Source organism: Danaus plexippus, chromosome 4 (genome assembly GCF_018135715.1).
Source record: "Danaus plexippus chromosome 4, MEX_DaPlex, whole genome shotgun sequence".
NCBI classification, from domain to species: Eukaryota; Metazoa; Arthropoda; class Insecta; order Lepidoptera; family Nymphalidae; genus Danaus; species Danaus plexippus.
The window spans coordinates 8,119,303-8,142,066 of record NC_083538.1 but is presented as its reverse complement, the minus strand read 5'-3'; the positions used below and the strand labels follow the sequence as shown (position 1 = coordinate 8,142,066).

General features: G+C 31.5%; 1 protein-coding gene across 1 annotated transcript in view; it reads left to right on the top strand.

Moving 5' to 3' along the window:
• The first annotated feature begins 5,144 nt into the window (after positions 1 to 5,144).
• LOC116768854 (protein dachsous) overlaps positions 5,145 to 22,764 on the top strand; it is a 132,494-nt gene continuing 114,874 nt past the window's right edge. Inside the window, exons 1-2 of the mRNA XM_032659707.2 lie at positions 5,145 to 5,278; positions 8,698 to 10,444. Of these exons, the coding sequence (XP_032515598.2) occupies positions 8,741 to 10,444 (1,704 nt within the window). The 5' untranslated portion in view covers positions 5,145 to 5,278; positions 8,698 to 8,740. The remainder of the gene's footprint in view (positions 5,279 to 8,697; positions 10,445 to 22,764) is intronic.

The following is a 22,764-nucleotide window of genomic DNA, read 5'->3' as shown; positions in this document are numbered from 1 at the left end:
GACTAAATTTTTTTAATGCTAAAGGGGGTAACCGAGCAGACGGCCTACCTGATGGAGGTAGTACCGTCGCCCATGGACATCCGCAACTTAGATTTGCGGATGTGTTGCCAACCTCGATTAGGGAAGAGGGGAATGGAAAAGGGGAAAAGGGAGGAAAAAGGGAAGGGATATGAAAGGGTGGGAAAAGGGAAAAGGCAACCGGCTCTCTCACTCATCGGACGAAACGCATCCATTAAAGACTACTTCACTCCGATCTTCTGTGAGAGGGTACTTCCCCGGTTGAGCCAGCCCATGTTCCAGGTGCAGTAACTTGACCACAGCTAGGGTCTACCACCTCCAAAATTCCTTCCTTCCCTTAATAACAAAAAGGTTTTATGTAATGTTTTTATTACTAATATGATTTAAAATCAGTGTGGATGAAGAAGATGTTGCTATCATTATTTCTAAAGTAGACCAGTAACCATTTAAGCTGCTGGAGAATTTCATTTACACATAAATATTACGTCTCATAAAGACCAAGATGTAGTTAAAGATGTATTGCTAGCTTTATAACTTTGTTAAGGTCAAGTCTTTCGACCGCAATTAGTTGGGATATTGTGCTAGAAAGTGAAAATTATCCTTTAAAAGTTTCATACCCTATGGTTTTTATTTAAAAATAACTTTAGTTTAAATTGTATCCAGGGTTGACTGTATTTTAGAGATTCTCGACAGTCCTTGCGCCATATATATTTAAGGGTTCAAACTCTTGAAGGGGTTGAACTCTTATTGCCTCAATGCCATACCCTTAATTCCATATTTGACGTCGTAGTGATTGATTAGTATCGATAATATCATTCATTTTATCGATATTAATTAAATAAAAACATTTTATTTTCTTCCTCTGTTGTGAAAGCTACTTTTATTTATTTGATGGAGTTATTACAAAGGTATTAATAATATCTAAGTAGTAAGTGTAATTAAAGTCAAAACCAATGCTCCGAACTGTACAGCTATTAAATGATTTATTTTTATATAATAGCTAATATATTTCATACGTAAAAGAATTCTTGTAAGTGTTTTTTTTAAATTTTTAAAATGTATTTGTTATAAATACAAAACATTAATTAATTATTTTTTGCTCATTATTATAATTTATAAATACAAACTGTCACCTTGTCTAACTCTGATCACGATTTACGCTTGTCGTAAACTAATTGAATACTCTATAAATATACGAAAATCATAGTTTTACTTAAAATGGTTACCAATTAACATAAAACACGCTTTATATATACCAATTACCAGCTTTTCATTACATTTAATCAACAAAGTGTTTTATGTAGAACCTCATTCACAATTAAAAAAGTTATTTAACGCACCCATATAATAACTATAATAAAATAATACCCGTCTATATTTCAAAGGTCCCAAGATCAAGGCCTCTTTTATATTGTAGTCCGATCTTTTGTAAGCCAGGTAAACATTAGGTACCCAAGAGTCCCTTTTGGCCTTTTTAAGAATTTAAATGCATATTATAAATAAATTGGTAAAGACAAATTTATTGTAACTTAAATCAGCGAAGTTGTACACTCTCCATACTGTAATAAAGTATACTTCGCAAATTCTTATCGCTTTCGGTTACGAGATAAGATATTGGATATCTTTTGTTTTAAAAGTCACTGATATATTTAAAATTACTTCCATCGTGTTATGGAAATTGTTCTTAAAATTAATCGAGATTTAAGAGCCGAGTTTTTCTCATAACATAAGCTTTAAATTTAAATGTTCTTAATTAATTTTATTATTTTACTAAATTTAAAACTGACTGACGCGAGCCGAATCTCATCCCTGTCTTTACGGTACCTGTAATGTAACCGGAACTTTCGGTTATGCAATAATATTAAATTAAATAGCATGAATATATGAAAAACATAGTTTGCTTTGTATATGTTTTCGCCAAAATATTATATATCATATTCTAGTGTTGCCTCTGAGTTTAGTGCGAATAATGTACCTATATATGTAGTTCAGAAGATCAGAACACTTCGCATCCTCACGGAACTGAAATGCCTTCAATCTGAACGTAACAAAGTGCGAACCTATCCGTCAGCTGATGGTTGCCAGTTCATTCCATCAAAATCAATAATCTATTCCTTAATATGAGGATTAGTATTCAGTAATTTAAAATATGTGAGTAATTAAAATAGCTAGAAGCTTAAAGCATCTTGTCTCTGATATAGAATAAAACCTTCTTAAGTTTAATACAAGACGTCTGACACAGAACACACGGAACAGTCAAATGAATCTTCGACTCTCGTATCTGATCAACACATCAATATATATAAATTAAATATCTGTTGGTGTGACAAAAATAACTGTATTCCCAAGTGCTTTTTCATATTAATTGCTCATTAAAGACACCTTTAATAGTGTATCGAAAAGTTTATCGTAACAAAATAAAATAAATCAGATGATTTTTTTAAAACCATTCACAGCCAGAACCATACAATCTCATACAGTTATCAAAATAATGAATATGATAGCAAGGAATTAATATTTTCGGTGTGAGATGAACCTTCTCAGCAGCGTCATAGCAACGGACAGAGGTTAAAATATCAGCTACTAAAAGACAGTAACAATTTCATTCGTATAATAATATTAACCGTGAGAAATAAAACTAATATTTTCGGATGTACTATCGAATTCTTTCATGAAAATGTCATCTCGTCTGCCCGTGATCACGGTTGCTGCGAAGTAACCGAAACGTCGGAGGAATGTTGTTTGAAATAATAAAAAAAACACGCAGTATATCCTAAAATATCAGTTTTATTTTAAGGAATCCTCGTGAAAGTTCTAGATGTCATTGTTAACTATGATTAATTTTAATAATAATACATATTTCATTGTTTAAATACATTGTTTTAAAAACAGAGACTTAACAATATATATATATTAGTAATGAAATCAATGCAAAATAAACAAAAAAATAAGAAGAAGCCATTGAATAAGTTTAATGTGATTTTTATGTTTTTCGTCTTAAGAACATGAACATGTTTGAACTTTTACGATATCGTTACGAATGATTTATAAACGTTGCTATAATCTATTCTATAATTAATGAGTGTCCTCGCAGATAAATGAGACAAGTTTACTGATACACTTAATCTAAAGTAATTATATCTATACGTAATATGTGAAAAACGAGATGAATGTAAATAAAAGAAAATTTTAAAACACTACTGATTTAAGAAGGACGTTTTCATTATGTTTCGGTTATTCAATCGTGTGTTAGTTTAAATTATTTGGGTGCTAGTTTGTATTGTTCAAATAAAGTAGTCGGAATTCAACTTTGGCTACTTGCATTTCAAAACCTTTTGTATTGGTTGTACGTTGACCAGATTACTCTGCATATATTTTTTTAAATACATCACTGAAGTTTAGGACTTAAATAGTAAATTCAATTAAAAAATAAATACATATTTGGCTAACATTAAGTATTTGAGTTTTTCAGTAGATGCCAAATAGTGAAATTTTTTACGATTCTATAATACTGAAATATAAAACAATTAATAATTTATGATCTAATCTGTGTCAACATAACCGGGGACGGGTAATCGGTAATTAATTCTAAACGATACAGCCTTAAGGTTTTTTAAATAAGATTAAACGCGCGGTTATTAATGATATCATACTAAATTAATTATTTAATGAATAATTTTATAGTAATAATTAATTTCATATGAGTTCTGTTACTTTACATATTAATTTTTTTAATATTATATATGTTTTTGTTTTTTATAACACCTAATTATTTTAGTCGCCTATCGCATGTCGCATTACACCCAGCTGCATAACCAAGGTAAAGTGAAGAGCGCTCGCATCGGCTGAGCATGCTGCATTTACGTTCTTAGTGCAAGTACTTTGGGCTTCGACTTCGGTCCTCGATACTCGGATTCAAATTATTATTTATAGATATCTTGTCTATTATTTATTGCGGTTATCGTTCAAGTTTTTCAATTATTAATGTAATTTTTAAAACGGTATTTTGAGATTCTAAATCTATTTTGTTTTCTTAAGTGTTTTTCTGTACCATGGTTTTATAAAACTTTCCTTCAGTAACCTATGGGTAATGATTTACAGAAATGTACCTTACTGTGTTATAATAAAGGTGCTTATTTGTTTTGAAATATTCAGTTGTTAATGAATTGTTCGTAAAATAACTTAACCTTATCGCTAATAAAAATTTATATTTAATATATTTTATTTGTATTTTTTTTTCATACTGTTAAAAGCCTTCCAAAATAATATTTTAATACGTATCTTTGATGTTGTAACACCTGGAGTCTATGATATTATAAGATTGCTAACTTAAGAATGTAATATAAATAAAAAAATCTAATTTCTTTAACATACTATGCGAATTTTCATACATTCAGAAGCAAAGACATACATAGGATCTACATTCGCAGTGTAAGTGAATTTTTTTATAAAATTGTTTACGTAATTATTTAAGAAATTATATCAGTCTAACAGTAAATATTAAATTATTGCTTAAAAAGTAAGGTTTTTCATTGTAGTTTCAAATATTACATTTGTTGGTTAAAAGTCGAGCCCGTTGAAGTCTTTTCTATGGGCATCTTTTCTTGCTCGCATTTTGTAGAAATTATATGTATTATAAATACTGTTTCAACTCGGTAATTTAGGTAAACTTTAACACGCCATACAGAAGAGAAACAAGAGTATTATTATGTTAAACTCACTTAGGTTAAGGCTCTAAGTTACATGTATTAGCTCTATATTGATTCTTGTAGTAAAACAGCTTGTGATATGGTAATATAGTGTCAGGAAAAATAGTAGACGCCTCTTAATTGTATAAATATAAAAACCACTAGTAAAAGTTATAATATATATAAATATATTTATATATATATATATATAATAACTTTATTCTTTCTAATAATATAAAAAAAATCCCCCATAGCATGTGTGACGACAATTAAAGAAAAAAATATTTTAATAAATGAAAATAATAAATCCAGCTTGAGGAGAGCACAGAGTGTATATAACATTATCGACAGATCGAGTCGGGAACCTCGAAATTGGCGCTCAAACGGTATGCGGTAACCTGTTAGCGGGGGCAGGGGGCGCGCCAGTCGCTCGCGGTCTGCGGACGGGGTTGGACGCGTGTGTTTGACTTCATGTGTTTTATATATAAAAAGTCGGATTGCAGTGCTGTGTTTCTGTGCCGTGATGTGTTAGAGATTCTGATGCTGCATTGCAACGTTCTAGCTACCTCTGTGTAGGTTATACAATTCTATTACTATAGATGTGTTGGATCAACACGCTTGCTGTTTGCTGTAATAACAACTTAGAAGTATATCAGTTAGCTGTTTAAATGTGATAATTGTTTAATAGATATTTATAAAAGCGACACCGCTTCGGTTATACTAACTTGAGTATGAAATAAACGAGCTCAGTCTAGACCGAGTATACTGACTCTATCAACTCAACAAACTTAAAAACTCAAACAGAACTCAGTATAAAGCCGTCAATCAACATCCGTTGTCACAAACATTTGTTACATAGCAATAAAATTATATTTATATCATATAAATGAATTCATTGAAAACTGGTAATGATTAAAGAAAAAAGCTTCTACCATAGAAATGCCCGATTCATTTGTGATATTAATAATGATACATGAAACATTTTCAATTCCAAGTTCAGCTGGAACAGGTTGTACTCAGCTTTAACTGTTACTTAATTACTCAGCTTTCTCAGTCTGGTCTACTTTTTCTAGACTGATCTAATCGCAATTCTATTTATCTTATCTGTATAGGAAGTATTAAGAGAGTTATGGCTCAAGCTTGATATGGAGGTATGGCTAATTAAATTTATGCCACAAAAAACCATAACTTACATTCATAGAAGTGATGTACTTCAAGAAAATAAATCACAAGATTTGTATTGTATTTGAGTCTTAAGTCTGTAATAAGCTAAGCTTTTAAAATGATTTAAATGTTTATTATAATTCATTTGTTAGAAAAGTCGAATAGAAATAACATAACCGTTTTATATAATGTCTGAATAAATTTTGTTGATTTTAAATTAGAATATATAATATGCATTCTATACATATGAAATGAATACTAAATAATAAATCCAATAGAAGATTTCGTCGATACTTTTAAGTCTTTAAAAGGATATTTTATGTAAAAATGAAATTAAAGCCATTATGTGTTATAAGTATACAACCAACTTTGCTATAATAATCAATGACAATAACAATAAACGCGTGTTGCATTAAATTTAGAAGAAACACATTAAACAGACTGAAAAAATTTATGTATACGTTAAAACTTATAAGATTACATAATAATAGAATAAATGATAAAAGTTAAATAAAATATTTGGTTTAATTTTAAAAACATTGGGTGTAGTGTAGTGTAGTGTAGTGTAGTGTTAGTAAAATCGTTTTAAATAGTGTTAAAATATATATTTAAAATAGACCTCAGAACAAACTTATTCGATTTTAGTTTGGTACATTAATAATAATAATAATTATCAGAAAAAGAAATTTACCTCACAATTATATTATTCGTTAATAAAAATCCGCTAGAATTTTTTTAAATAAATGATATATATTACTGTCTATCAAAGAGTGTTTTTTAAGTTAACTTAAGTGTATTCATTAAATAAAATATGATAATTAATATATTTTGATCAACTTCTTAGTAATATATATGTTTAATCTTTAATTACGACCCAAATGTGTTAGAAGAAGCATATCACAAAACATACGTCGCAAGAAAACGATTTAGGACGAACATTTTAATTTATGCCTTCAACGGGTACAATAAATTGACTTACCCCGATATAATACGATTTATTTTGTTTAGAATACAAGAATTAAAAAAATCTTAACACCTACACCGTGATGTCAACGCGAGGGTCGAAATTTTTTATGTATATTTTATTAAAACGAAGTCCTTTACGTCTAGGTCCTGTTGATGATACGTCTTTATTATTTGGTAGAATTTATTTAAAATATTGTCTTGTATTTGAATAGTGAGAAACAGTAAGTACACTATAATATCATTTTAACGTAAAAGTTTTGACGTTTTGAAAACATATAACGTACATACGTTATATACATATACATGATAAAAAATAAAATAAAAACTGTTCCTCAAATATTTCTATTTTAAAACCCTTCGTTAAATTAAGCAACAAACAGAAGAGTTATAATCATTCGGAATAGCAAAAAGGCTATCATCAAGCAGTTAGCGCGATACATTCTTCTTGTGAGTCGTTACGGCACGCGAGATATTTTCGGTTCCGATCCATTTAAATAATAACCTATTTTGTATACTACAGTCTAATTTATTAAGTTACGACCATTAAAACATATATTGCTTTAAACGTATGGCGAGAAACTCCATTGTATGGATGTTCGCGTAAAATTTATTATAGTGCTAGATGTACGCCCGCGGCTTCGTACTCTCGAATAAGACATGTTTTTATTACATTATTAAGTACAGAACTTTTTTTCCTTCTGAAATGCATTTATCATTCCGATATTTGTATTACCATAATAATAAATAAAATGACTACTAAATTCTGTAAAATATACTTTCCTATATGGTTATAAAATATTTTATCGCCTTGTATAGTATTTTATAAAAGGATAGAAGTGTAAAAGTGTCGTTATTGTACTAGGATAGTCTAATGGACTTGATTTTCTATGTTAAACAAATTGTGTTAGTATATTATCTTATTGGGAAACTATGAAGGCTGTGTAGTGCTGTACGCATAAAATATATATTGTAAATTAGTTTCATAAAGAAATATATGAAACACATGCTTGTACTAAATATGTCTTAATATATAACACATTAATGTAAATACTGTTATAAGTACAGTTATATAATTTGGTAGCCGTCCGCATTACCTCAGTTAAAAAGTTTTTAAAATGCTACTACACATTTGAGCATGAATATTTAAATGCATTTTAATATAAACCCATTAATTTTTGCTTAATCTTCGCCGGTTTTCAGCGTCTCTCAATAAAATCATAATTTTATTATGTGGAATAAACGACTCGGTTCAACTTATACAACACAAACTTACACAGCCTTATCGTTCGATATTAATCTGCCGAATAAAATTCTCTACAGATTATGTAAAATGTTAGCATTTTTTTAATATTTGTGTATCACATGTAATCATTTCATTTGAAATCCGGTTTTAAACGTTAATAAATAAATAGTATTAACATCATAACGATGTAAAATAAAATAGGAAAAATGAATAAATTTCAGTGCATTTCCGTTGTTGTATTAATTTAGAATGAATATTTAGTAATAATAATTTTTTTTCCTATTATTCATATATATTACATTAAATATATCTCATGTGTCGTTATTTGTATATTATATTATCGGTTGTAAGTTATGAATGACCAAATGCTACGCACGCTTTGTTTACGGACCAACAATTATCAGTACCAGTAACACGCACTCTGTAATTGTAGAGAAAGTTAATCTATGAGAAAATATACTTTTACCTTCTTCATTAAAATTTGCGTAATATGCCAGCCAGTGAAATTATTAAATAATCATAATTGGTTAAAATTGAATGCAAAATTATGATATAGCAATAAAATATGCGTGGTTTTTGGTTATGTTAAATATTTAATATTATTGTTATCGTTTCCAGGTGTTAGTGACGATGTGTGAACGGTGAATAACACTAACGCGCGATGTGGCGCGCTATAATATGTATTCTGATCGCTGCGGCGGCGGCAGAGCACGTCCGAGAGTTTAGTGTGAGGGAAAACGCTCGCGCCGGGACCTTCGTCGGTCACCTCGGAGACGAGCTTCCGGACGCCGCCCCACCGTACACGATAGTCCCTGTACTGGGCAGCGCCGTCAATGATGACCTCAAGATTGATGCCCACACGGGAGAAATAAGGACTAGAGTGCCCTTAGACAGAGAGAACAGAGACCATTACGCTCTCGTCGCGATACCGGCTAGCGGTGATAACATCCGTGTTGTTGTACGAGTGTCCGATGAAAATGATAACTCACCCACGTTCCCCACATCGGTTATGAACGTGGAATTTTCGGAGAATACTCCTAGGGATGTAAAGAGGAAGTTAAATCCAGCCAAAGACCAGGATTTAGGAGTGTTCAATACGCAGAGATACAATATTGTATCCGGAAATACCGATAATGCGTTCAAACTGTCTTCACACAGAGAGAGGGATGGCGTCTTATATTTGGATCTCCAAATTAATGGTTTTCTTGACAGAGAAACGACAGACCACTATGAGTTAGTGATAGAAGCTCTAGATGGAGGCACTCCACCTCTTAGAGGGACGATGACTGTAAATATAACAATTTTAGATGTAAATGATAATCCTCCTGTGTTCGCTGAAAGTGCATATTCAGCGATGATACCAGAAAACGCAACAGTCGGTACCACAGTACTGAAAGTGTTTGCGATAGACTCAGACGAAGGTGAAAACGGTGTGATAGAATACTCAATAAATAGGAGACAAAGTGATAGAGACAATATGTTCAAAATAAATCCAGATACAGGTGAAATTATTGTAAATAAACTCTTAGATTTCGAGACCAAAGAACTTCACGAGTTAGTCGTCGTCGCTAGAGATAAGGGTGCTCAGCCTCTAGAGACCACTGCGTTCGTGTCAATACGTGTCACCGACGTTAATGATAATCAGCCCACAATAGATGTTATCTTCTTAAGTGACGACGCCACACCTAAGATATCAGAGTCCGCTCAGCTGGACGAGTTCGTAGCAAGAATATCTGTTCACGATCCGGATTCTAAAACCGAATACGCTAATGTCAATGTTACTTTGAACGGTGGCGACGGACACTTCGATTTACGGACGCATGATAATATAATTTATTTAGTTGTGGTAGCTTTGCCTCTCGATAGAGAATCTCAGTCCGCTTACACTTTAAACGTGGTAGCCACTGACAAAGGTTCGCCTCCGCTACACGCGTCTCGTATCATAACTCTCTTGGTGACGGATATAAATGATAATCCCCCAACTTTCCTTGAGAGCGAGTATAAAGCAAATGTCCCAGAAGCAGCAGCGCCCGGCACTCCTGTGCTGCAGGTGTCCGCTTTCGATGCTGATGAAGGAGAGAATTCCGAAATAAGGTATTCCATACTCCCATCACCGCAATCCGATTGGTTTTCTATTGATGAGCGTTCTGGTCTGGTAACGACACGTGTTCGCGTTGATTGTGAAACAAATCCGATGCCTAAGTTAACGGTAGTGGCGAGTGATCGCGGCAATCCTCCTTTGTCGTCCACCGCGACCTTGTTAGTGACAGTGCTAGATGTAAACGACAATGAGCCGATCTTCGATCAGTCCTTCTACAACGTGACGGTTCCAGAGAATGAAGCCGTCGGCAGCTGTATTCTAAAGGTAATTACAATAAATAACATTACTATAAAACCAGTGAATTTGAAATGTTAAGATTTCGTTTGTATGATAGTTATAAAAAAATAATATTCACACCCATTCGTATGCAATTCCCTTTCTTTTATTTTCAATCTCATCTCTGCGATACGTTGTTGCAAACTTTTTGCTTTTCGTTACATTGTAAACAATGACTTCAATGAGTGGGAATTATAAATTTAAAATTCCGTGCTATTAAAGATTCCATGCTTAAGGTGAAACAAATTTATATGATACATTTGAAAGATCGTGCTGCACATTATTTATACTTGTATACCCATATCTACAAACAACGTTATTTGTTAGAACGTAGAACCTTATGGAGTGACTACTGACTACTGACTATTTAAGATTTTTGATTAAATTATGGTTGTGCTCTGTTGAGAATGCCAGTGCAATGAAATGTCAAAGTTGACTGCACCGAGAAAGATATTGTTAGAGCTGACGACTTTATTATCTAGGTTATAAATTTGCAAATAACTCGTATTTCTGAACGAATGTTGCATTAGTGACGACTTGCTAGAATATCGCCATGTACAAGTCTGCCGTTCAAAAGTCTATATCGTTTCTATCTTCAAAATGTATTACATATATATTTTTTACTAAAAAAAGAGCTTACCAAAATAGCATCAAGTAATACCGATTATTATGAAACAGTCGTACCACAAAATTATTATGAAACAAAGATTATATTGTAAATTCTTAAAAGAGTATTAAGGACTGCGCGTTCGAAGAGTTTAATTACGATAAAACTACACGCAGCGTCCAACAATTACTCACTGAGACAGATCAATCCCTTTTATCTCGGCCCCTCCCTGCGAATCTGCTGAAAAAAATCTCCCAATTTCCATTAAAACTTATCAGTGCGCCAGCTCGTAAGTTACCCGAGTTAATTCCTTTTAATATATTCCATATGGGGCACATAGTCATAAGTGGGTATAAATCTATCCGCAAACCGAGTTTTGGTGCTCGCATCGCAAATTGCGATCTAAATTGAAAATTAAACAGTGGACGCCGTGCCAACTGCTCTTAGCTCGCGGCGGTATAATGAGCTTCACTCTCACATGTGCGTATTATAGAAGGAGGTCTTTAGATAAACACATCTTTAATATTAAACATATATAACGATATCTCTGTCGATTTTGATATTCTATTTTATATATTATTTAAACTCCTAGAACGCACCAGAGCTACCCATTACGGAATCTCTTTAAGTTTAATTGCAACACTGACATTGACAGATTAATGTATAATTTTCGTATTAATATTGCAAAACATAAATATCTCTCATTTTCAATTCTAATGATACGGTTTAAGAGCTACGAGATATTTGCATGAGATTTTGGATTTTATAATATTACAGTGAATATTGTACGGTGCGTTCAAAATAGTTAGGTTGGCGTCATTATACACTTCGTTTTATGTTACATTATATTAATGTATACATTTTTTGTTTATTTTTTCATATATTTGATAATACTAAATAATTTTTTTACTTAACTAATATACAAAAACGATTTCCTCGATAAAAAAAAGGATTAAGTGTATTTGAAATCTTACAAAATTTTATTACAGTCTAATTAATTTAATAAAAAAAATAATTTGTAATAATTTTGAATGGTAATTGAGGTTTGAGGTAGGATTAATTGCTTAGGAAATAAATGAAAACTGAACCCTTAATACAAGTTCCTGGCTTAAACTTTAAAACGGACAGATTAAATGTTGATCGTCCATAAAGCAGCGGATGTTACGTAAGCTGGTATGACGATGTAATTTCATAGTAAGTACTATTCTAATTATTGCTTATCTAATAAATGTATTTTTTCTAAGCCTCGCTGGCACAACTATGAGTTAGTATCAATGCGATCTGGGAGTCCCGATATGGAGTGGTAATGCACATTGTAGGCAGCATATGGTTAGACAGGTAATGCTGACGGTTTCTGTATCTGGATAGTTCTGATTTGGTCGACTCATAATCAGGATAATGGGGGGTAGGAATTAAAAATAAATACATCGGTATTAATGGATTTACGCTTTAAATACATTTCAATTCCGTCCCGTTTTGGGATACAGTTTAAAACTCACCGCCCGGAGTACGGAGCGATTGTGAACCAAAACGGGTGAGTTCAGTTTAAACTTTAATGGAACTGATGTTATACAAGTGAATAAGTTTGTTTTAAACTATGAATTGTAATCTTAATGAGATTAGAGAACGGTGAATCGTAATTTACTGGGTTTAATGATATGTGCTCGCCTCCCGGATGTGTAGTTTATTTCATTTGCCTTATTAAATGATACTATTGAGATTTATAATCTTAATCAAAGAATATTTAATATATTATACGACCGCTATGTTTAAAAATATAAAGGATTGCTAGAATGTATAATTTTATTATTTTTTAATGGTTTTATCAAATATCGTTGGTTTTGAGTTACTTAAGAAGTGTTTTGTTTAAGTATTGAAGTCGATAATTTTTAAAACATCACTTTTATGAGAAATCGTAAACGATAAATTATTGCTTGTATTCAAATATTATTTGATCACGAATATTCTTTAATTTTACTTATCATAATATAATATTAACTTTACAAATCATTTGTTGAAATGACAGAAGTTAACCTGAATAATTTTGCTTTAATGAAATCGATCAAGTCCCACCAAAAAAAGTTATAAAATATCAGCGTAATTTTCTCGGGCGATATTAAGCTCAAACACGACACAGCAAGTGTCAGAGTTGCGTGAAATCATTTTTATTATTCAGCAGCAGCATTAGTAGTCTCATCAGTAGCGGTTCTAGCGGCAACGTCTTCAATAACCAGATAAGATATGCGGCCATTTTGAATTCCGAGCGTTGCCATGGTTACCGCTTGGCGCTGCCAGTTCATTTCACCTGTTTTAAGATAATTCGCTTACGTTGTAATTAAAACTTATATGTTTATATATAAATATTATAAGCAAACAGATATTCCATTATGATATATTAACAAACTTAAGCTAACTCAATTTAAATTACGTGACAGTATTGTAGATGGATTGGGGAGATGCGTGGAATTATTCAGTCTGAGAGTTTAATGAAGGTGATTGGTCTTCAATAAATTGGTCTAGGATTATTTAAATAGTCGTAAACACCCGAGGACATGCACTCTTATGGTTTATAGACACGCAATTCGTAATGTAAGCCAAAAGATTTATGAGCTCGGACATTTGAAATTCACAGAGACTAACGAATACAAAAAAATATTTTTCAAATAATCAACTGATTATTCTATGTAAAAAAGGAAATTTAAAATATTTTAATGAACGAAAATACAATGAATATGAATCGTATAATATTTTTTTCGATTAAAATTTTTAGTTGTATATAAGTACTTACCATAAAAATGTATTGAAATAAAATGTTATTGCTATAAGATCGAACAAAAAGTTCAAAGGACTATTGAACGAGCTATCAACATGAGGTTTTTCTAAATTAATTATAGTTGAATAATTCAAAGTATGGTAAACTTCGTTTAATGAGAGTACGTGCGGCATTCAGTAAATTGGTCTTAAAAAATATAAAGCGTTTACACGACGAATTATAATGTAATTGTTGTTTGTGTAAACTTTATTTTAATTTCTTTATTGACGCGGCCACTAGCTGACGTGAACGGATGTGAATAGTTTTAGTATTTCATATGAATATCAAAAAATTATGTTTTTTGGTTACAAATATTAAAGATATTATTATTTGAATTTCTTTCAACATGCTGTCAAACTTTAGGACTTAGTTAAACAGAAGAATTGATAAGAAATGATGCATTAAAAAAGCTAGTAGCCAAAGATTGATCTTAGTATTAAATCAATGTAATGATTATAGATTAACTATTTGAGTAAATATATATATATATATATCCTCCTTTGAAGGTTGAAATTGCAATTTAAAGCTATGTTACAATTAAAATTATTGTCTCGTATAATCTCAACTTCCAAACGAATCATGGTGTGTTTATAGTATAATAGCTCGATTTTTTTTTATATAAGAATACGACTTATTGATTGGAATGGCTTAACTTATATTCAATAAAGGTTACATATTATATATAATAAACAAAATAATAGTAATCGAAGCTTATGTTAGTAAATGATTTAATATTCTTATTTGCAATGTATCAATGAATTACTGAACCTACTTTACCTTCAACATGTTAAAATAATTGACATTCCGTATAATCCCTCGTATAATATATTATTTTTAAATTACTATAAGCTGTGTTCAGATAAATCGTACCTCGATCTCCTTTAGTGCTTTTTTTGTTAGCATTTAATCCTTCGTAAGTGATATCTCTAACAAAATGTTCTGACATTAACAATTAAGTAACAAATACGTACAGTAATAATCTACTTATTTATATAATTAATTAGGATTTTTTAAATTGCTAACAAAATTTAATTGAATTTAAAGAATTAGATTTTTTGTATAAGAGACAATAACTTGTAAATACGAGACGAAACCTCTTAGCATTCAAGGCTGGAAAGGCTAAGTATGACAAAGAGGAAACTTCTCAGCATTCCATGAACTCTCCGTGCGGGTGTCGGGTCCATCGCGTTGCAGGGAGAGAAGCTTTAACAGTGCCTGGGACTGGGACCCAGGTGTAGGTTTAGGGGCCCCTATCTAACGCGCGCTAAAAGCTCACCTCCACTGTCCAAGCTCCTCTCCCTACCTAACCAAATTTGAAAAGAACCTACTAGGGTTGCTTTCGGAGTTCGTTCCAAGAATGAATTAATATTAGTTTACTAATTAGATTTTTAATAACATACGGATTATATTACAATATGACACAGTATAAAATATATATTTTGAAGGTGTATAGTATAAGCATTATAATTTCATTCTGTTTAGCCGGGTTATAATGACAATGTCGTATCTCAAGGAATACAAAATGTCATATGCATTTTTACATTTTTATTAATCTAAGCCTATAATTGCATTGACTCAGAATTCTGTTTTCAAACGCTAAAACTGTAAGTTATTAGTTTTGACGAGGTGAATTCATACTAAGAGTTTGCTCCTAAAGTAATGGAAGTCCAAATGCTTTACGTGTCATGAAGGTTTTATTAAACACATTTAAATGTTTTATCTCTATCTATATTTATTTCATCTAGTTTTTTTCTATATTATCTTGAAGTAATATTATTGGAAAATAGTTAAGGGTGAAGCTTAACGAATATTTGTTAATAGTATAAATTCCAAAGTAAACAGTATAAAGATCATTTGAAAGTTTAGAACGTCGATAGTGAAAACATCCCGTATGTTTTTAACCGCGTCCTATAAAGCCTTAATTTTATAGCTTGAATAGTATTTTTTGCATCCACCGTAATGTCTTTTATAGTAAATACCTGATGTCATGTGAAGTAAATGTCTCAATTTGATCTCCAGCCTGACGTAAACTGTCTTAAGCCCTGTCTGTCCAGCTTTGTATAAGAAAAACTAAGTTTATTAACATTTTTCTAAAAAAACAAAACAATCAATGAAGGGGAACATAAAAGCGCATATTTTTCTATATTTAAATGTATTTATATTTATATGTATATGTATTTATATATTTGTACATTGTTTTTTAGATTTTGAATACTTATTCAGCACTTTTTCACAGGTTTTCGGAATTTTTATTTACATATTATCTTTTTTATTATTAACCTTTCTTTTGAAATAATCCTAAATATTCTATCTGAACTGTAAATCAATACAATTTTTTTTTCACATCCACTTAAACTTAAGTTTTCCGTAGTGAAAGCATATTTATTGAGAAATATCTACAGTATGCTTACTCTAAGTTGGCATCGTTACACTATATACGGAGTGTTAAAAGTTTTTCAATCGTAAATCTTCGCATTTAATGTATTAATGTAGTTTATTGGATGTAAAACGTGAAACACTCCATGCGAACTTGGACTAAGCATACAGTGGTACATTCGTAAATTTATCCGCGACTAACAACAATTTTCATTTTGAACAATCTGTTCCTATTTAACTTTTCTGCTATAGTTATGTTGAACTCATAATTTATAAACTGAATGTAAAATTGTAATAATATCCAATTACATAAATTTCGAATAATCTGTGTCGTGAGTTGAGCCACTCTTATATATATGTAATATTTTAAAATTGTTTTATTTTTATCCAATAATAATGTCGTGATGTATATACATATACCTAATTAAAGATATATATTTCTTGGTTTTCACTAACGCGTCAATCAAAGGAATTTGGAAATAATGTATTATATGGATAGCAAAAAAAAAGAACACAGCCTTAATTCGCATAAAGCCTATTTCAATGAAATCGATACAGCGAGCCATGATTGACGTACAAATACACTCTGACACATAAACTTTCGCTTTAACAATATTATAAATATAAAAAGCGATGGGTCACATTAACGAATACATCTGATAAAACAAAGAATAAAGCAAACACTTTATTAATATCGTAAAATATCAGACATTATTAACATTATATAGTACATTAACGCTAAAGCTTGTAATGGACAATGATTAAAGGAATGTTATTTAATTTCAAGTCTCGTGGTATCAACGTGCGCGTATCGGGACTTCTTTTACTCTTGTACACCCATCTCGCGAAGGTACTCGGTCGAGTTATACCTTCGCATGTCCGGTACATTTAAAGGTAGACGGCTAATGTTGCCAGCAAAAAGATTGCATTACCCGATGCATTCCCACAGTTGAGTTCGCCTTTGAGGGTTGCCAGTATAGATGGACGTTTAATTGCATTTTAATAATACAATCTATATTTTAATTAGTCCGAGCCGGCACTATAATAGTGATGTTTATGGCCGGTTAGTCAGTATGCTACCCATATATAACCGATCTTTATCTGGAATATGTAAATAGTGATTGTAATTTTAAATATGTTTTAAGAATGTCGTCATAGTGTCAGCCCTGTGGGTAAGCCGAGATGTCATTTACTCGAGTTCGCACGTGGCAATCCATGTCCAATGTTGTCAGCGTCTCTCGGTGGCGGGAAAGTGGCCGCCATCTTTTAAAAGTCGTTCTAGTTTTGTTAACTAGTCGTATGCAGCACTTTTTATTGTTTTTTTTTTTCGAATTATTAATTGATCGCCCCAAGCTTTCGCTTTCTATAATCTATTTCTGTATTTATTATTATTTTTTAAACTAATTCGTTACTTTAAGTAACGTTTATATTAGAAATAAAGAGCAATGAGTATTTCTGATGATATGACTAAAACAGGAATGTAAAGGCATGTACACTATAGATTATATTAAAAAAAACTTTTACTGCAAAATATTCTGACACGAAATTAATATTATTCTTTAATTAACATACCTGTTTCTATACGCGTTCTTATATGAACTCTATTTAAATGTATTGTAGGTTGATATTGTCTCGTTTGGTTTATAATATATATTTTTATCGTAAACTAGGCTGGCTATATTCATTCAATCGAGGTAAATGATAAGGTCATTGGCTGGATTCCTTAAGTATGAAACGATATAACCATTCAGCCGACAGCCGTGCTTGATCGGCTTTAAATTTTTATAATATACATTTAATATATTTAAAAGCTATCGAGTCCCGTGAAAAACGACTTTTACACTCAATTTCATTTTAACCGCTCACATTTTATATCTTGCTAATTGTTATTCGTATATACCGTGAAATATTAAGATATGTTCCTTGTTTTTTTTTATGTTTATAATTTTTATATATTTTTGCACATCACAATATACCGGTCTCGTCTAGTTTCTAGCTTCATCCTATACTTAGGTTCCGCTAGGCGTTTTTCAAACTAGTTAAGTGTGAAATTAACACCTGTTCGATTACGATGCCGACTATTATGTATCGAATCGGTATCGATGAGAGCACAAATCGATTATTTTAACTTCAGATAAGGTGCAGCTAGAATTACGTTATCAAGAGCGTTCAGTTATCGTCGGATAAATGAATATAAACAGTGGTTAGCTGTTATAAACCTATGACTTGATGCTTTTATTCTGTTTGAAGTTAGCGCCTTGGTTAAAGACAGCACACATTTTAACCCCAGTTTTCAGACGCTTTCAATACGAACCAAGTTTTAAAAAACATATTTATTTTTATGACATTAATTCTAGAATTAAAAATAAACAAGTTACTTTCGTACCAATTATTCACAATAACGAATGATGTGCTTAATTTCAACCAAACACTAACATAATTTGAGATCTGTGTAACATTTCTGAGACAGCTTATTATAGTCCGTCCTGTTTTGACCTATTGATATGTTGTACGTGTGAAAGAGATAGATAAATGATGCGGGAGAGAAAATTATAGGGCTGTCCACATCGGCCGGCTGTAATGATGGATGCGGGACTGCCGCTTGCTCCCTTAATGAGAATGTGGTAGCCCTGTAAGTGCTGCCCCTTCAGACCTAGCTTCCAGGTGCGGCTGAACTACTCAGCTTAATGGTCATTCAAAAGATGATGCAGGCTTTCTTTGATGATTTTTAGAGTTACATATAAATATATTATATTGATACATGTTACGTGTTATCAAAGTTGTTGGGTAAGTTGGAATAATTTCGCATACTAAATACATCGGACGCATAACTCACGTTATTCGGTATCGTGTCGATAACGTTAGCCGTGTTTATCATAGCACAGAGCCCGGTTAGTTATGTACAAGGGCTATCGCATTACGATACTGTCAGTCCTCGAAGTCGCTGCGTCTGTGTGTATTTATTTATTTTATATACAACATATAAATAAATACGGGCAAAAGCTTAATTTCTATGTAATCTAATGCCCATGAGAGCTTTACTACACGCATCGCTGGAGTCGTGAAATGGATGTAATCAAATTTAAGAGCAAATAACGTGATTCAATGGACCATCTACAGAAACTTTAACAGCTATTATATTGTAGACATCACGATCCGAGCCGACATACAATCACACAGATTATAAAAAACATAGAGTATCGATATTAAAAACATGCGTGAATCTGTATGCAATAATTCTCTTAAGGATATTAGAAACTCCTTTAGCCATCAAGCAGATCTACACATAAATAACGGTTTTTCAACAAGCATCTCGTTTTATGGGTAACTATCGTTTTATTAAAATCTAACGATTCATATGAAACGAATAATTAAAATTTTACCGTTAACACGGATACCATATCTGGCGAATTATAAATGTGATTGCCGGAGTTTTTTTTTTAAGTTTCATGGACATTTGAATGTTTTTAATTCCGCGGATTCCACGATCGATATCTATAGGGTCGTTATCCTTTAGCCTTTCATCGACAAATACTTCACTAAATCTCGCCCTACCCTCAGATCGTGTTGATAGCATGCAAATATGTATCCGATGAATTAAAAATTAAAAGGATGAAACGGGATCAACGCCCTCTTAAATAACCTAAAAAAAGATAAAGACATTCGTTTCTCGCTGTCAATACGCATTAGTTATAATGTTGTAAGTTTTAACATCATTTATTACTATACAATGTCGTTAGTTTGTTTTGTTCATCTATTAATGATGAATTATCAATGAAATATTATATAAACTGTGGTCGGGTCAGCAAAAAAAAACTTGTCAATAAAAAGGCAATTAGACAAAAAAATGACAACGTCTATAGTAGACTGTTAATAGACGTGCTTTGGACATTAATATACATGAGGGTTCTTAAATGGATGAAGAGCAAAGAAAAAGATGTTGAAGCGAGACATCGCAACGGGGGACGGTTGATTGAAGCAGACTGGTTTTTCCATACAGCAGTGACTTCAGACCTCTCATCGATAGGAAAAAATATTGAACTTCGCTTCAACATTAGCAGTCCGAATATAAACCGTTTTAGCTTAAATGTTATTTATTACATAGGATCATTTAAGATTTCCAGAAACAATCGTGGCTTAAAGGTAGCAAAAAGTCTGTTTTCTCTACGTCAAAGTAAATTTTTACATAAAACTCCGACAAATCTGTTAGTTTCGGTGATTCTATCAAAGCTTCGTACAGATCAACACAAAGTGTTCAGATAAAGCGATACACGTTCATAACTACGAAGCCAGCCATTATTATAATAAAAAGTTACATTAATATTGTGAGTGTTATCAAGTTTTAAGTTTTAGTGGCATCAGAATGTTTACGAGCGAACAGTTATACTGTCAGGGCTGCCGCTTGCAGTACAGGGAACTGACGTTCAATACTTACGTACAGCCTACATTAAACAAAACCTTACCTCTTTTTCCAGCACACATCAGATATAAGCTTAATTTGACTGAATATAAAATACACCATTAGATAAAATATAAAAATATTTTTATATATGTTATAATATTAAACAGAACACAGCCAGCCCTGGCCCTCGTCAGTGAGGTGCGTAATGGCACTATCAAAATAAATCGCACGGAGATTCAAACTAGCAGTTTAATACGGATTTGCTTGGCTTTTATGATTTTAAAGTGATTTTCGTTAAGTAAGTCATTAAAATTCATAGAAAATATTAGTGGTTAATGGAATTGGATTTATAATGTTAGTACAGGATTTCCTTATTGCGAATGACATAAGAACTATTTTCAGAAAGCAATTATATTTTGCTATCCTCCAAATTTCAATGTTGCCCTCTATATGAAAACACAAAGTTTCAAACGCTGCTTATGATTAAAAATCTTAAAAAGGCTGAGGATACGTTTAAAATGAATGCACACGCCGACTATAAAATGTAGAAATGCAGTACATACATAGACAAGAAGTCATAGAATCTCTAACTCTCATATAAAAACATATAAATTTTTCTCGATGAAGTTATTCAATATTAGATAAAATCTATAAAGTAGTCCAAATGACATATACGTGATAATTATCACCGATCGTTGAACTAATAAGTCCTCTCGCAACGGGAGGTCGCTCTTCAAACAAACGTTGTTTGTATTTAGAATAATTTTAATGCGAAATACATTTAAATCGTCGCAATAATAATATATAACAGATACTATATTTAATTTAATTTAATTTACAATTTTATGTAAATAAAAATCTGTTTTTTATTCAAAAATCATTGTGTTCATCAATCTATTGTGTTGTTTTTTGCTTAAAAAAAATTAATCAATAAAATCACAAAAGTACGTCATAATATATTAAAAGAAACTTATATAATAAAAATCATATATTGAAATCCTAATATATACAAGGTCATTGCACTTTATACCTAAATATCGCTGGCGTAATTAACATTTCGTCTAATTTATGATTATCGTCTGTTGATTTAATATGTTATTAGTGAATATAAATAATACGTATAATATTAATTCCTTTTCTATTAAAAACTAATCGTAATTATGACGTCACCCTTATATATAGATTGGCAAGAATAAAATAGGATGTTCAAATCCTTGAATTGTGTTATACAATCACAGAGATTATAGGTAGAGTTGAATAATATTGAGGTATAGTTATTCCCTTTTAGAACTATGTACTATGTAAAGTCAATATATGACTGTATCATCAGTATTACTATATTTCTTACTTAAAGACATACGAAATTTTTGTTTGTGGATAATATGTATAATGGGATCTGAGTTATAATTGAATAGCTCCAGTAGGGATTCGAATCTGGCTTGATAACTCAGTTTTACAGCCTTAACTACACAGATATTAACATTTAGAGAATTAATGAGCAACAAAAAAAGAGGTCAAATACAGATAACATTTCTTTTTAATGAGCGAATATCGGTAACAGATATAAAAAGCCATATAAAAACTGTTTAGATGTATATCTATGTAATTTTTAATATATCTATAGTATTAGAAATCAAATTATACCTAACGATTTCCTGTTTCAAATTATTCGCGGCATATTTTATTCACAACTGACACGAACTGTGTAGAGTAGCTGCGTCGATTAAATTTTTTATGACTTAGTTATTTATTACCAGATTGTTGTAATGGTGGTAGCAAGTATTATAATAGTAAATTATCTCTGCACATATTTTACGTATGTATTATGTGATGGCACGTCTATTTGTTTCTAGTCGTTGTTATAGTAAATAGATTAGAGTCGTAATATCAAAACCGTCACATTAACATCGACCTGAAACGGTCCACAGCTTAGTCTAGACTGAGTCTGTGTCGAGCTTGTGTTGAGTTTGAGTTCCAGCATTGACACATTAGCTTGTACGGCCGCTGGCTGTACGTTATTATAAATTTAAAATTTAGTATCGTCTCACGCGTGTTCCACATTCCATCACTGGCCCTATCATGTTTTTTTAGAAAGCTTAATATTGTAACAG